The sequence below is a fragment of the Aythya ferina genome, assembly GCF_964211825.1.
Source record: "Aythya ferina genome assembly, chromosome: 2".
NCBI lineage: Eukaryota > Metazoa > Chordata > Aves > Anseriformes > Anatidae > Aythya > Aythya ferina.
The window spans coordinates 70,898,742-70,913,752 of record NC_140297.1 but is presented as its reverse complement, the minus strand read 5'-3'; the positions used below and the strand labels follow the sequence as shown (position 1 = coordinate 70,913,752).

Here is a 15,011-nt window from a genome sequence, read left to right as displayed (position 1 = left end):
TTGGTGAAGGATCAGGCTGGCCTGAGTGGGTAAGCAACCAGGAACACAAAAGCCACCTCTCCGCCCACTGCAGGGGTTGCAAAACCTTGCACAGAGGTAAAGACCTGGAGGTTACTGTGTGGGAAGCGGGCTGTGAGTTATTGCTTCACCTCATCCTCCCACCAAGGGACAAAGGGCTGCCTCTGGGAGACACACCTCACGCTGCAGAGGACTGTGATGCCTCTTGGTCCACCTCGCCCACCAAGCAGCGGTCTCGCTGCCCCAAGTCCCACCGGCACTCCTGCTGCCCATGGAGGACGATGTGAAGTGGGGAGAGTTGGCTGCCCTCTGCTCCAGCGCTCGTGACTGGCCCGAAAAGTGAAGTGAAAGACAGCTATGGGAAGCTGCAAGGTTGCACTTCGCCTTTAATGCTGTCCTCCCAGTTCACAGACTTTATTTATGTGTTACATCTTTTTTTTTTTTTTTTTTCCTCATAAATGTTATCTTTATGAGAAAGATGCACTGGTTTAACTTCAGCTTTGCTAGTGTGATGCAAACACTCACATCACTTAAACTAAAATGTGAAGTCCCTCAATGTAAATTAATGCAAATTTCCCCATGAGATTAGCAGCTGGGAAAAAAAAAAAAAAAAAAAAAAAAAAAAGTGTCTCTAAAACCTTCATCTTTAGGTACCTAATAAGTGGCATAAACTTTGAAAGTACCCAGACTGGCCAGAAGTTTTCAGTTAATTCAGCCTGCAGTGCTGTGAAACAGGAGGTGCATCTGATCGTATTCCTGTGGAGCTGCAAAGACAATTTTGCTCAATGCTTTGGAAAGCCAGACCATGTAACCAGAGCCTTAAGAAGTCACTGCAGAGTCTGGTTTGATCCTTTATTTTCCCCTGTTCTTAAAAGAAATAAAACAAAGCCTGAATCTTCAGCCCTGATGTTACAGAGGCATGCTTGAAACTGATGGTGTTTGAGGATGGGAAAACAAAAAGAAACAGAGAAAAGATGTGTACTCCTTCTCCAACTTCCCAAAACCACACCTCTCTGTTGTGCACACCCTCCTGCAAACCCTCTCATTCACAGAGCTTTTCGTTCACATTTAGGGCCAGAGGTTGTGCTTACAATTGCAATGGCAGTCTCACACCTTCCTCTTCAATACCCAGGTAGGATGTGACCAGCCGTGCCACTAGCCAGAAGGTCTCCAGCCCCTTCAACATCCCCTTCCACAGCCGGGCAAACTCCCACTTATCCCCCTCAGGTAAAAAAAAAAAAAATAAATAAAATAAATAAAAATTAAAAAAGCTAACCAAGCTGTTTCTCAGAAGCCCCACTGACATGAACTCTGCCCCCAATTACATCTCTGAATGAGCAGAGCTATAGAGGTGAGTGAAAAGAAAGTTTGGCTTTAACAGATTTTCTCTGTTAAGGAATCAGCACAGCCAGTCATTTACTTGCATCAGGACTCCTATTACCTGGTATTTTCCATGTTGCAACTCAGTGGTGCAAAAGATGGGTCAAGTCTGCAGTCAAGGGCTTGCAGTATTTCAGGTTCAGAGCAATCCAGGATCTCAAAACACTCTAAAACAGCTTTCTGCAGCAAACCTCAACCCATCTGAGCGCAGGAGATGGGACAAGCTGAAAAGAGAGTGTGGGCTTGGCTGGCCACAGGTAATTAGTCCTCTAGCTGCTCTCAGCACCTCTGATGTTTTGTCTCTAGTGGAGAGCTGTGATAATTGAGCCAGATTTTCATGAACTATCTCAGATGGAAGAGCAGTCTAGCTACAGCACCACAAACCTGAGTGTGCGCTCCTTTCCCACGGAGGCAAGACAAGTAAAATCCACTGCTTTGTAATGCTGCAGCAAAGAGGTTTTGAGGAACTCATGCCTGCTAATCTGACTAGTCTAAATGACTAGCTCAGGAAACACTGCTTTGCTGCAGTCACAGCACTCAGAGCTTTTAGAATCAGGTCCTATGACCACATCCCCCAAGCTATATAAATCAGTGGATGGGAAAAAAAAAAAAAAAAAAAAAAAAAAAAAAAAGGAAAAAGAAAAAAGAAAAAAGAAAGAAAGCACACCACACAAACTAGGTATCCAGATACTTTTGAAGATCCAGGTCTGCAGAGCTGATAAAAAATCACACAGCAATTATTGCAGAGCTAGGAAGAGACCATTCAGGTACTATGATCTATGCTTCCCACAGTAAGTGTCTATAGCAAGAATAAGTGACCACAACACAGGAGTCATGGCTGCCGGCCCTGTGCTCTATGCAGAGATCTGCAGTTAGTCCCTCAATGTCTTTCATTCTTTGAGACTCCTTTCAAATCTCTTATAAGGGTATTTCGAAGAAAACAGAAGTCTTCGCATGACAAATTCCACACACTGTGTGTACACAGGCATGTGATGGGAAGAATCACATTCTGTGATGCTAAAGAAATAAATTCACTGTATCCCAATTCATTCTCTGCATATGGCCCAAGGATCCTAGCCTAGATGTGTGGAAAAACAAACAAACAAACAATAGCTATATTGTATGATAGAGCTAAGCATAAAGAGGCCCTCTATTTTCTACTCCGTTGTCACTGAGGTCCTGTCTTTCCAGGACAAAACCTCTGTGAATATTCAAGTTTTGGATACTGAACAGATTTATTTTGACGCCCTTTTCTGGGGAAAGTATGCAGCTTCCAAAAAGCAGGCAGTGAGAGCAGTGTCAAGACAGCCGTGGGCCAGTGAAGGGCAGTCATCATCCTTTCCCACTGTGCTGACTGATCCTCAAAAGCAATGGCATATTTTAATTGTCTGCAATTTGTTACGGCAAGACCAAATCCCCCAACTGCATTGGAAACCATTCCCTCTAACTCTTGGAGCTGTTTTTTTCAGCTTTTATTTATTTATTTATTGGTCTTTTGGTCTTGTACTCATTGCACCAAGTCAGATACTGCAGACCATGTTGGGAAAACCTGTATCTGTAGGTGCTTTTCTTGACTAGGGGAAGACCTGATCTAATGGAAGATGGCCTTACTTTGAAGTTGTCCTTCCAGTAGTCCTTTCCAATCTGTATCTCTCTGAGACTTATTATGCAACTTGACAAGGGAGAAGCAAAGCCAAAGTTGTATGAAGACAGCCTGACCCAGATTTTGGCTGGGGCACCAGGCACCCCATGAGCCTAGAGATGGGTTACGTGGGGGCACATTGAGTGGTTGGAAATCTGCTGTCTCCTTGGGGCAGTCGATAGTCAGCAAGGTGACCACTCTTGAAGATTTTAGCTGAAAGAATTCACCCAAGGCTACACAGAAGCACAAAGTGAGCCTCCATCTTCCCAGTTCCCTGGTCACTTCTTTAGCCACAGACTCTGTGGTAAAAACTTAACTGCTACAACTTTATATAATTGTGTCACCACTGCATTTCAGAAAGCACCTGCAAAACCCAATAAACTTACCAAAAAAAAAAAAAAAAAAAAAAAAAGCAATTGAAAAGATAAGGCAACGGCATTATATTGTCAAGTGTACAGCTTTTACAGTTTATATTTTAATATAAACCGCTGGTTAAGCTATTAACTGAACTATAATGCAAATCCTTGAGAACTTTACCTAATATTCTGCAATGGGAAAATGTAAATGAGAAATTTCTAAAGCAGATAACAAACTGCTTTTGCAAATGATGGAAGATTTTTAGCTCACACCACAAACATTATAGGCTGCCCAGCTGAGGTACTGAGTAGACACAAACCCTACACGCTTCCATTTCCGTATGAGCTGGTGCAAATGAAGAATAATTTAATTGATCATTAGCACAACAGAGGTCTGGGTTTTCACTCTGGCTGTAGCTTATTCAACTATGACTTTATATTTAAATGTTTTTACAGTATCTTTCACACTGGGGCTTGGGGGCTCCCAGGCAGTAAGCGATACATTGAGATAAAAGGGCAATTTAAGGGCTATTTGAGTTTTCATCCTTACTTCTTCCTGCCTTGCTTTTGTGGGTTTAAAACATAATCTTTTTACTAATTAAATACATATGAATATTCTGTTGCCCGCACAGTGAATATATAATTAGACTCAGGAGAAAGATTATGTGCTCTCAAGCTGATACTAACACTTCAGCATAAAGGTACCCAAGACACCAGTAAAAGTAACCTATGAGCTTCTGCTAATAACACGCTGCCTCAGATCTCTGGAGGATTATTTTACTCTGGAGCTCTTATAGGAGTAGTATATTGAAAGGGGCCTGAAACAGATACCCTATAATTTATGTCCCTGCTTAGAGCCTTGGTGAGAAAGAAGTGGCCTTTGCACTAAATTGTGATGGTTTCTTTCCTTCTCTTTTTTTTGGGCTGAAGTTAGCACACACGATTTTTGGAGAGCAGGAAGCTGCAAGGAACCTTTGGGTAGCTTCAAAGAAAAAACAAAATATATTCTGCTGTCCAAGTTCCATCCTTTTTCCCTGTCCAGAACCACTTTTCCCCCTTAAAAATGCAGGGAAACTTCTTAAGTAAATCATATTAGGCAGGGCCCTTTCTCTAGCTCCAAAACTGAGGACGTATGTCTGCTGCCTTACGCTCATGAAGCACATACTTGGGAAGCTGTGCTACCTCCCAGTGCTATTATTTGCTATACCTCATAAATATCACAGTCCTTTTCCTTTCCTCTCCTTGGCACTCTTCCCATTGTTTTCAGGTGGCTGGTTTTGTTTTTGTTTTTGTTGTTGTTTTTTAACAGAGGTTACCCTCCCAGCCCTCACATGATAATGCTTTTTTTTTTTTTTTTTTTTTTTCCTCCTGTGGTTTAACCAGCTCGGGCAACTAGATAAATACTGTGGGGAGCTGGCCCTTAAATATCAGGTTTGGCCTGTACTTTTCACGGAGGTCCTTATTTCTTTAAATCGTAGGTGGTCTCCTTAAGACAGCATGGAGACAAAGCTGTTGTAGCAAAAGGGGGAAAAAAAAAAAAAATCCCCTCAGGATATTTCTTGTGGTAAAATGGGCTAAGGAATATTTCAGGGCAGTTCCAGACAAATGCAAAACCAAATCTCTGTGAGGTTCAGTGAACTCTGCAAATTGTGTGTTTCCTCCAAAACCCCAAACCAGGCAACTTGAACTTAATTCTGGAATGAGTAGTGGGGATGCTGGCATTTCTGTGCCCTTTGGCAGTTGTGAAGAGGGTTGGTTTGTTGTTTTTTTGTTGTTGTTGTTTTGTTTTGTTTTGTTTTTTTTAAGATGTGTATTTTCAGAGCAAAGTTTGCTTAAAGAAAGCAGGGGGTTAGCTGCTGAAAATCAGCCTATATCTACTAGCATCAACCAAAAATTTAGACCAGGGAAAGGAAGTTCATGTACTAGAAGTAACATCTCGGTGCAAGCAACCCTCAAATTTCCTCTCATCTTAAAAAGAAAATGATACCTGGACACCTTAGAGAAAGGCCAAGAAATAACAAGAGAGATGCAGTCTCAATGTCAGCAGTACTGGTGATATTACTAGCATTATCTTCAAGTTAGTACAATGTAATCTTGATGTAAGGAAGTAGTTTCTAACACAGCACAGTTCCACCATGAAAAACAAACTTTCAGTCCATTTGGAATTGCAGTTTGCAAAACCATATCCCTGCAAACTCAAAAATGCAGCCATTTTACTCTTTTATAGGGGAACAGGCCTCTGTTCACCACCTTCATGCATGTAAAATTATTGGCTGGTCAAGCCCAGGAAATCTCAGGGTAACACACAGTGTTTGGACATTTTTCCATAGGATCTAACTCCTTAAATAAGTTCCTTCTGCAGGAGACTGGCTGACTTTTTAATGTTTCCATTGTCAGTAAAACATGTCCTCTGGTGCCATAGCTTGACATGAGTTTAGGTATGGATATGAAACTCTGAAGTTGAGTAAGGGGTCAAGAGTGAGGCATGTTTCTCCTTCACAGCCCCAAACCAGGCAGCTTGGTAAGTGTTGAGATGAAACAGGTACTGCCTGGCTAGAGAGCTCTGTGTGCTGGCCCTATCTTATGTCAACTAACACAAAGAAAAGCCCCTAGCCCTGGCGGAGCCGCTCCATGCCCCACGATGCTTACAAGGACTTGATGATTGCAGGTACTGGCTTGTGTCCGCCTATGCATCCGGGACCATTCACTCACTTTTCCTGAAACTCTTTCCTTTTGGGAAGGAAAACCCAAAGTGTCTGCCTGCCCACATGGAAACATACTGCATATTTCAGTCAGAGCTGTTGAGACAGATTGCTAAATTTAATTACCAGTTCCAAGGGCTGAGGCTGTGAATGACAGGTCAATTCATGCAGTGAGTTAGCAAAGATTGCTGATAAATGCTTTCTAATTGAAAGGATGATAAAACACCTATTACTCACTGAGGATCTTGAAGGATGAGTTAGTCCTGGGGATTTCTTACACCATGAAGATCAAGAAGTGCTAATCTCATCAGCACTCTGCCATCATTTCCTACCCGCCTCGTCACTCACAAGACTCAGGAAGGATTTTGCAGGGGGCTGCCCTGTCGCTGCTCCCTCACTCCTATTACGGAGATGAATAGAAACAGGCAGGAGCGGCATGGCTGAGGTCTATTGTACTCTGGAGAATATCTGACATTTTTGTGAGCTAGGAAAACAACAAAGAACAAAAATAACCTCTCACAGCTCCCTTGGAAAACTGACTGCATTAACAACGTCGTATCCTTCGCACAGCATCTTTTAGCCTGAAGCGGTCTGCGCAGGCTAGTGGGCATTACCTACAGCTGCTCAGTGACCTGTTGAGCACAAGCAGTTTGGACCTGGAAAGCGGGACTTTGCCCTAGAAAGACCACTATGCAGGCACATGTGCCTTTTTTCACTGACCAGGGCATTAGGACAGTAACTCTGGCAGTAGGGTGTAGCAGTCATACAGGAAGAGAAATGCCCTTACATTGTGACAGTCACAGCAGGACAAGTCCTGCACATAGATCTTACCCAAAAGTTAGCTTCTGCAGCACTGAGTGACACAGCACTTGCTGCTGGGAAGGCACGAAAACAGCCACCACCCAGTAGCAGAAGCCTCTGTTGCCTTGCTTCCATGCTGCGTGACCCTGGATGTATTTTCTCATTTCTCCCTCTCTTTCTCTTTCCCTTTTCCTTCCTGCTCTTTTTGCTGGACTTTTTAGAGCATAAGATCTTCAGAGTTAGGTATGTATTTGCACGGTGCCTAACACAATGGGGTACAGTCCTAGCTTAATCTTCTGGATTCTGCTGTCATATAAATAATAACTCATGCAGGATAGCTGACATACAGCCACACTAGAGCTAAGGCTGGGACAGGGCCAAGTGACACAAGCCCCAGAGCACATATAAAGTGCAGTTTTGTCACGGACGGAAAGTCAAGCCAATTTCAAGTCCTTGGGCAGCAGACATCGACTTACCTGTTAGGATGCGTTACTTTTCCCTTTCTCCCTCACTAACATATACACATAGTTTTTGCTACACATTATTTAACATTTACATCCTGAAGCCCAAGGTTTTCCAGGAGGTTGCAGCACTCTTGAAATTGTGCTTTACACGTTTAACTGGTGACAGATTTACTGTCTCTACATCTACAAAAATACTTTACACAAAGAAGAGCATTTCCCATGGAAATGAGTGCTCTAGGCTGGAAGTCTGACCAGACATTGGAATGAGGAGAGAAAGAAAATAGTTTAATTAATGTAAGAAAGTGGTCCAGTGACAGCATGATTCATGGTGCTTGTATTTACAGAATCAAATAGTGTACAAGCTTGTAAAACTGTTAGACCCTTTTCTTTTAACTTCAGACTGCTCAGACTCTTCAAAGTCTAGATTGGTCTTGGTCAGCTCACTCCTGTACTCAGTATGATTTCCCCCAAGCCAAAAGCCTCAGGCTGTGGGCAGACACCCTTTTTGATGGTCAGATGTACAGGTAGATTTGTGACTGAAATGCATGAGGTAGATCAGATAATCATCTCCATCAGTAAATCTTAGAGAAGTAACTTGCAGAAAAAGGACAGTGATAAACCACCGTGGGCAAAAACTTCTTCCAGCAGCTGGATCTGGGTGACATTGTAGTGCCTACAACATTGCACTGATGCTTAAAACAGTTTCATTTAGTGCCCTACCATGGACAAAGGTCATCTCATGCCACTTGCTTTAGGCACACGTCTTGACCCTGCTTTCCACGCACTCTTCATATGTTATAATTGTGTACCAAATATAGGTGGATACTACTATATATACATTTTTAATTGATGTGAGCTCTAAGAGTACTGTCCCTGCTATGCAGGTACCTATGCTGGTATAAAACTGCCTTTCCCTGATGAAGTATATTGTCTTTCTAACTTGGGAATAAGCCCTCCCTCTTTACATGCATATAAAGTGCCACGCTCACATTCTCACTGAAGGTTTTTATTTGGGAAAGTACCCCTGCTGAAGCAGGCCAGTCCATAGTTGTGGTGAAACACAACTTCAGTAAAGGCGTCCCCAGACATTTTCACACGTACTCTGGCATAAATGACATGTATCTCTGTGAAACAGAAACTCCTCTCCTTCCCTCCATGTTCTTATCATCAGTGAGCATCCTTCCGAGCAAAGACTGTTGTTGGATCTCAAGAAAAGGCTAAAAGTTACTCTTACGGCTTCCTGTTCTCTCCCCTTTCCTACGTTGCAGTGCGCTGCTTAGGCATTTGCTCCTACAACTATTCATGGGGCTGCACTGTAAATCAAATCAGGCAACCGTTCCTTTTCTATTTTTTTTTTTTTTTAATAAAAATATCTTTCATTCTTCAGGGTGTTTTTTTTTTTTTCTTAAAACACTTTCTCAATCCAGATGCAGCTGCAGCTTCCATCTCGTCAAACCACAGCCTGAATTAGCATCCATTCAAACAAATAGGACAGATATCCCAAGTTTTATATTTCATGCTTACTGCAAAGCTGAGCAGATGTGAAGCATGTTTACAAATGCAGAGACATTTTGGGAGTTGCCCTGTTTGATGTCTGGACTTGTTTTGTACACACTCCTTATACTTCTGCAAGTACTTGGAGGAGGATCCTTCCATGGTGACTTTACTAAATGAAATAAAACGAAGCCTCCTTCTGTTTGAGCCAAAGGGAACTTGGCTTAAAGCTTTTTTTTTTTTTTTTCAGTTGCAAGATAGCTCTTCAGCTTATATCTTACTGTGTCATCAGTAATTAGGCATGTACAGGAAATCAATCTCAACAGGGATGTAAGATTCAAAACCTGCCAGTAAGCGTTAGATAACAATTCTTTTTAAATACAAGCTCTTTAAATGGATGCTTATTAGTGAAATACAGTGCCTGAGTCAAACTCCTAGATAACCTGACGATAATTAATTTTGTTCAAAGAATATGCCTAAGCTGTTTTGGTGACCATAGAGATAGAGACCACTAAGATAAAACCTCTCCATGGCTCCTCTAGGCTGGGAAGTATGAACAGGCAGTGTAACAATTGCTAGGAGGGATGCCAATGTAAAAACAAACTCTTAACTGAAATTTAGACCTGGAAAATGAATGTCAGCCTGTAAAGAACTGTTCCTGTTAGCCTGGAGATTCAGGATGTACTTACCCGGTAGAAACCACAAGGGCATTTGTTTCCTCTGATGATTATTTGCGTCAAAAAGCTTTCTTGGATAGTTATTGTAGCTAAGATTTCCCACCTAGGTACACAGGAAAAGACAGTAAAGCATAGATATTTTCTGCTTATAGATGTACTTCCATATCTCTATACTCACACTATGAACACACACAAGTAAGCAGAAGGTCAAAGGTACTGAGCTGCAAGGAGGCAGTGTCACTCCAGTAATTACATGTCTACACACGTAACACCAGGTTCAAACACTGAGAAGATGTAAACTGAAGATGCTGTGTGTAAGTCAGCAGCATTAGGCCACTTGATGCTGATCCAAAATACCTGCTTTAAGTATACAGGTAGGACATGCCCTCTTAAATCCAAGCAGATCCACTGAGTCAGAGACAGTTTACAGAGAGCCAGATCTGTCCTTTTTTTCTTCCAATTGCAGCCCATTAATCCATGAAAGTTGCAAAATAATGAAGACCCATTCAAGTTTATAATTATATCTATAAACTCCTGCAGACCATTGGATTACTTGCAGGAGTTATGCTAGTGAGGTTGCTCTAGCAACACAGTTCTTGAGATGCAGTCAGCAAACCAGGACTGAAAAAACAAAGAACCCACAAATCAAGCCCAAAAGGACACACAGCTTGTTTCATTGCCTCTGACAGCAAGGTAGTTTAAGCAATGCTTTCCTTTAGGTATGTGTCCCTAGTGATTTTGTAACTGGGAAGGACCTATTAGTTATGTTGAATTGGGGTACTGCCAGTAGCTATTGCTTTCAAGACCTTTACGCACTGAGATGGGAAGAATGTGTCCATGAAATAGATACTAGACCATGTGTGTTTGTGCATGTGTGTGTCAGCCTCAGAACCAGAAAGGCCTGAATGAGTTAGATCTGTAAACTTAGCTCCCTCTGGGAAAACTCCTCCTTCAGAAACCTTCTACTTTTTCAGAAAATACACATTCTTGTTATTCCAGCTCTCCTCATCTTATATACTATGTAATTCCAACATGCAGTGAGATCAATGTTTACACTGGCATAAAGGATTCCTGCAATTATGGAATGAATGAGGAATATAACAGCAAGACCATCCTACAGATACACAAACTGATCTATAGGAATCCGTTTGATCTATAGGCTTAACATTCATGAGTAGCAGTGCACAGGTACCTGAATGCATCTTCACCCTTGCTCATAAGAGTTTTCCCTTAATGACTCCATTTAGTCAAAACTCTTCTATAACCCAGATAGAGGCACTGGCAGACACTTTGAAGTTGAACAGACAATGATGTGCCTCTCTGTTTCCATCTTGCATCCATATCCTGTGGTTTTACTCCCACCTCAAAGCTGGAAAGAGACAGGACTCAAGGGGAAAATAAACCAGCAGTTCCTCTGCACAGTCACTGTTTTGGGGAGAGAAAGACGTGGGTGGGATGGAGAGCAGTTCAGAAGATGCATAGCTGACCACTGGGGTCCCTCTGCACTGCCCACTGCACCCCTCAACTCTGTGCCACTTCCAAACTTTAGGAGCTCTTTCATCAGACCTGACTTCCAGCGACAGTCTGTCTTTATGATTTTAGAGCTACCTGCTAGCTCCACAGCTAAGTGGCTGGAGCAATAGGCCAGTCCTTTCCCCCCACCCACCTGCAAATCTCTCTGGACTAGAGTACGAGAAGGGAAGAGCTCCTACCCCATGTCCAGCCATGGCAGCTGAGATTAGCTGGGAGGCGCCTGCAGCCAGCGCTGAGGTTCGACCCCTCCATGTCCAGCAGTGGGGATTTCTCAGATGAGTGCTCCTGCGCTGGAGCTCGCTCCCCTTGGCAGCCACTCAGACCTTGAGTCTAATGACCTTTGGGGCACCGTGCAAGCCTCATTCGTTTTGTTTAACATTCGATTAACTGTTTCTGGGTTTCTCCTGTAATTTAATGCAAGATTGAGGCCTCCACGGCAAAGAGGAATGAGAAAAAATGTTACTTCTTAAATTTTTCTACAAAACACTGCATGACAGCAGAATAAATACAATTTACTCAGTGCAATCTAAAACAAAAATAAAAATAAAAAATGCATACAACAAAACAACCCTAAAATTGACAAACCTAAACACACTGTCAGAGGTCTGTAAAAAGTTGGCTGGCTCTACTCTTCTCCTGGCAGAGGAAACAGTTCAGACACAGAGCAGAGATGCAGCAAAAGGCCAAATGAAAATGCACAATTAGTCTTTTTTGTAGAAACACCTGCTATACTAAGGATGCATGAAATGTTTTTCTATTTCATTTCTCTCTGAGCAATTGCTAGAGCTGCTACGGAGCTATTTTGCAATTGCAAGTACAAAAGGAGGTGGTTTATCTGGCAGTCAAGATGTGGTTCGCATGATGAAAGAGTCTGAGGACTCTTGTGTTGGCATGCACATACCAGCTACTCCCTCATGAGATCCTCGGAGCTGCAGCTCACCAATACTCCATTTTTCTTCCAGGTCAAGACTTCGTCCTAAAGTTTCTGAACTCCTTGCCCAGGGCTTCAGATCTTCTCCAACCACAAACAGACTGTATCAAGGAATGACAGGTTAGCCACAGGCTCATGTCCTAGTTCCTAATAACAAAGATGGGAAAGCAGGGAGAGGAGGAGAGATTTAAGGGATTTTAAGTGTTACCTATAATTTGACAGTTATTAATCATATTCCAGCTCTCTAAGTGCCTGCAGCTCCATAATTCAGTATGTACCTGCAGAACCACAAGGGTTTCCATGGAGCTGCATAAGGTGAAAAGAAAAAGAAAAAAATAAAAAGTACTTCCCAACGTACTCCAAAATTCATTGGGTAGATTATGCTGTTGAGGTTGGTTGAGCTTTTCCAATAGTCCTTACAATTCACATAGACCAAAACAGGGCAGGGCTGGCTTTCAGAGTCAGCAGGGTTGGAGCACATTGCATTTCCTCCAAGATAAGAAAGAGGGTCATTTCACGCTTTGCCTGGATTTGCAGTAACAGAAGTTTTCTCTTCCTGGGCAGACAGCAAAACACAGATCAAAGGTACTCATTCTCCAGGGGTTGGACCTGGTGAGATCCAGAAAAAGGAAGACACAAGTACTATACTGTATGTGCCTCAGCCATACAAAAGGACAATCCATCGCATTGCTAGGTCCTGTTAACCCCACAGTTAATGCTGTGTGCATTGGGCTTTCAGCTGTGAAGATTTTCAGTTTGATTCCTGTTATGGCAAGATTCAGCACACATAATATCCCATTGTTTTGGGGACCCCATGCAAAACGCTGCACCTTTGAAATCTACCTCTGCATCCATATTTTGTAGCTGTTGCCCAGACATGCTTTTCGTTAATATTTTTGGAAAATACAAGAAATGCAAATCAAAAGCTTCCTATTCTGCATGATGAATGGATGATGAAACTAGGGTACTCAGCTACCCTACTGTTCCTCAAAACAAGTTGCTAGGCATAAAAATTTCACCCAGCTGAAAGCAAATATATACCCCTACTCTAAGGCAGCAGTTCCAGACAGACATCAAATGAAGAACAGAACTTAAATGAAGAACAGAAGCAAATGATGAACTTGAGCATGAGTAGGCAAACTGTTAAGGAGAAGAAGGGAGAGGAGAAACCATTTTGCAAGACCATGTGGAGGGAATTTGAGTGACTCACAGGAGTAGCAGCTTTCACTCGTTCCAACCATTGCAATATACCCTTGATCCCCACCCCAGTGTCTCCATGCTTACAGTAGATATCTTGATGCTCAAGTGGCAGGCCCATGGGACTTCCCTCTGTCCTTTCAATTCACTGGCACAGCAGCAAGAACCACAGGATTCTGGGGGGGCTTGTGCTGATTTGAGGGGCTGCCTGCATCCCCCCTGCTTTGGGACCGGCTGGTGTGGGGTGACTCAGGGGCATGCTCCCTTAGGGTACAGTGGCCGTGGCATCAGGTCCTCTGTGTTGCTGTAAAAACAACTTTGATCTTCTTTTGTCTTCTGGCAGAAGCACGGCAGTGGGAAGGACAAAGAGAGAAGAGGAGATCACAGAGTATGCAAGCACCTACCACCTGGGAATCCCCCAAATGTGGGAGAGGGCTTCCTTTGCCAGAAAACTCAGCCAGCTGTTTTCCCAAAGGGCTCTTAGGGGCTACAGATATCTATGCATAACAAGGAGCATCTTTTAGCTTGCTCTGCTTTTTATTAAAAAATCAATAAGTACTCTCTTAATTCACTTAATGACATCTTTCATTCACTTCCCACACCCAGTCACGTGCTGAAATCAGACTGACCTTAGTAAACCTGTATCACTCTTTTCCTGGAAAAGCTTGGCATTATTTCCTAGTAATAACTGCAGAAACCTTATGGAAGAATCCAATTAAGCAATAAAGTACAATAAAGTACAAACTATTATGCTAACATAACAATTCACACCTACGGTATTGCTACTAGATTCACACCTGCAGTGTTACGTAAAACCAAAAGCCGGGAACTATTAAAACAAGCTAGCCAATTTAATATTACAATATAATTTGTGCCCGGGGATACACTGCAGAAATTATAAAATATTGATATGTATTTTTATTTGAGTGTGAACAAATACCTGAATTTTAATAGGGAAGTGGTTTAAGAGGTAAATCAGATGTAGCCTGACCCACTTAAAACTATACAAGGCAAAATGCTGAAAAGCAGCCTGTGGGCTGGGAGCCTGCAGGAGGAGTGGAAAGGTGTGGATGAGGTGACACCACAGTGTCTCACATCTGCCCTGTGGCCCACTCTGACAGGGCAGGTACTTGACTGACCTTAGATGGAGTATCTAATTGAAGCCAACAGAGCTATTATGTACGTAGGGCTAGCTGCTGGGATGGAAGCACTTTGATAGAAAAAAATTCAGTGCTTAGTCACAGTATCTAGCATGCATTCTCTTTGAAACATCCCCCAGTGATAGTTATCATAATTATACTTCCTTACTCAGATTAGTTACAAAGCAATTAGACTCTGTCGTCTGTTCTTGCTCTGTGAATAGTTTCTGTTGGGTTGAAGGCACGGGACATGGCACTACACAGCTGTGTCAGCAGCTGGCTACCCCATCCGAAAGCACTTCCAAACAAGGAAGAACTAAAATCAACAAATCCAGAGTCTGCCAGAACTCCCTTCCTTATCCCCAAATTCTTCAGAAAACAAGAAAATGACATTGTCTTATACTTTACTTATGCACGGGGCTGGACTTTCACATTTCCTTTGATGTTGACCCTAACTGAACCAGTTGCAGAATACTAACGAGGCAGCTGAGTGATAATATTCAACTTCGGTACCTGGGACTTACCTTTCCCATCTAAAATGGCGGCAAGCCAGAGAGCAGAAGCAGCCTCCTAGTGCTCTACTGCCTCTTAGGTACAGGGGGCATGGGGGAGCTGCATGCTGCCATGCAGGAGTTCGCTGGTAGCGCACCTGTAACTCAGCGCCTGAAGGCAAACGT

The 15,011-nt window shown here is 42.7% G+C and overlaps 1 protein-coding gene and 1 long non-coding RNA gene across 2 annotated transcripts in view; both read right to left on the bottom strand.

Annotated features, from left to right (window-relative positions):
• The window catches only part of LOC311432455 (uncharacterized protein), a gene marked incomplete at its 3' end in the record, with an annotated part of 32,219 nt that extends 20,879 nt beyond the window's left edge, over positions 1-11,340 (bottom strand). Inside the window, exons 1-2 of the mRNA XM_084510905.1 lie at positions 11,247-11,340; positions 9,547-9,637 (exon numbers count right to left, since the gene is read on the bottom strand). Coding sequence (XP_084367031.1) covers positions 9,547-9,637; positions 11,247-11,251 — 96 coding nt within the window. The 5' untranslated portion in view covers positions 11,252-11,340. The remainder of the gene's footprint in view (positions 1-9,546; positions 9,638-11,246) is intronic.
• Positions 11,341-11,514: 174 nt separating this feature from the next.
• Positions 11,515-13,171, bottom strand: LOC311432721. Its single transcript, XR_014690258.1, has 3 exons — positions 13,040-13,171; positions 12,207-12,304; positions 11,515-12,099 (listed from the first exon to the last, which is right to left on the bottom strand). It is a non-coding gene; the product is annotated as an uncharacterized lncRNA (long non-coding RNA).
• Between the last annotated feature and the right edge of the window lie 1,840 nt (positions 13,172-15,011).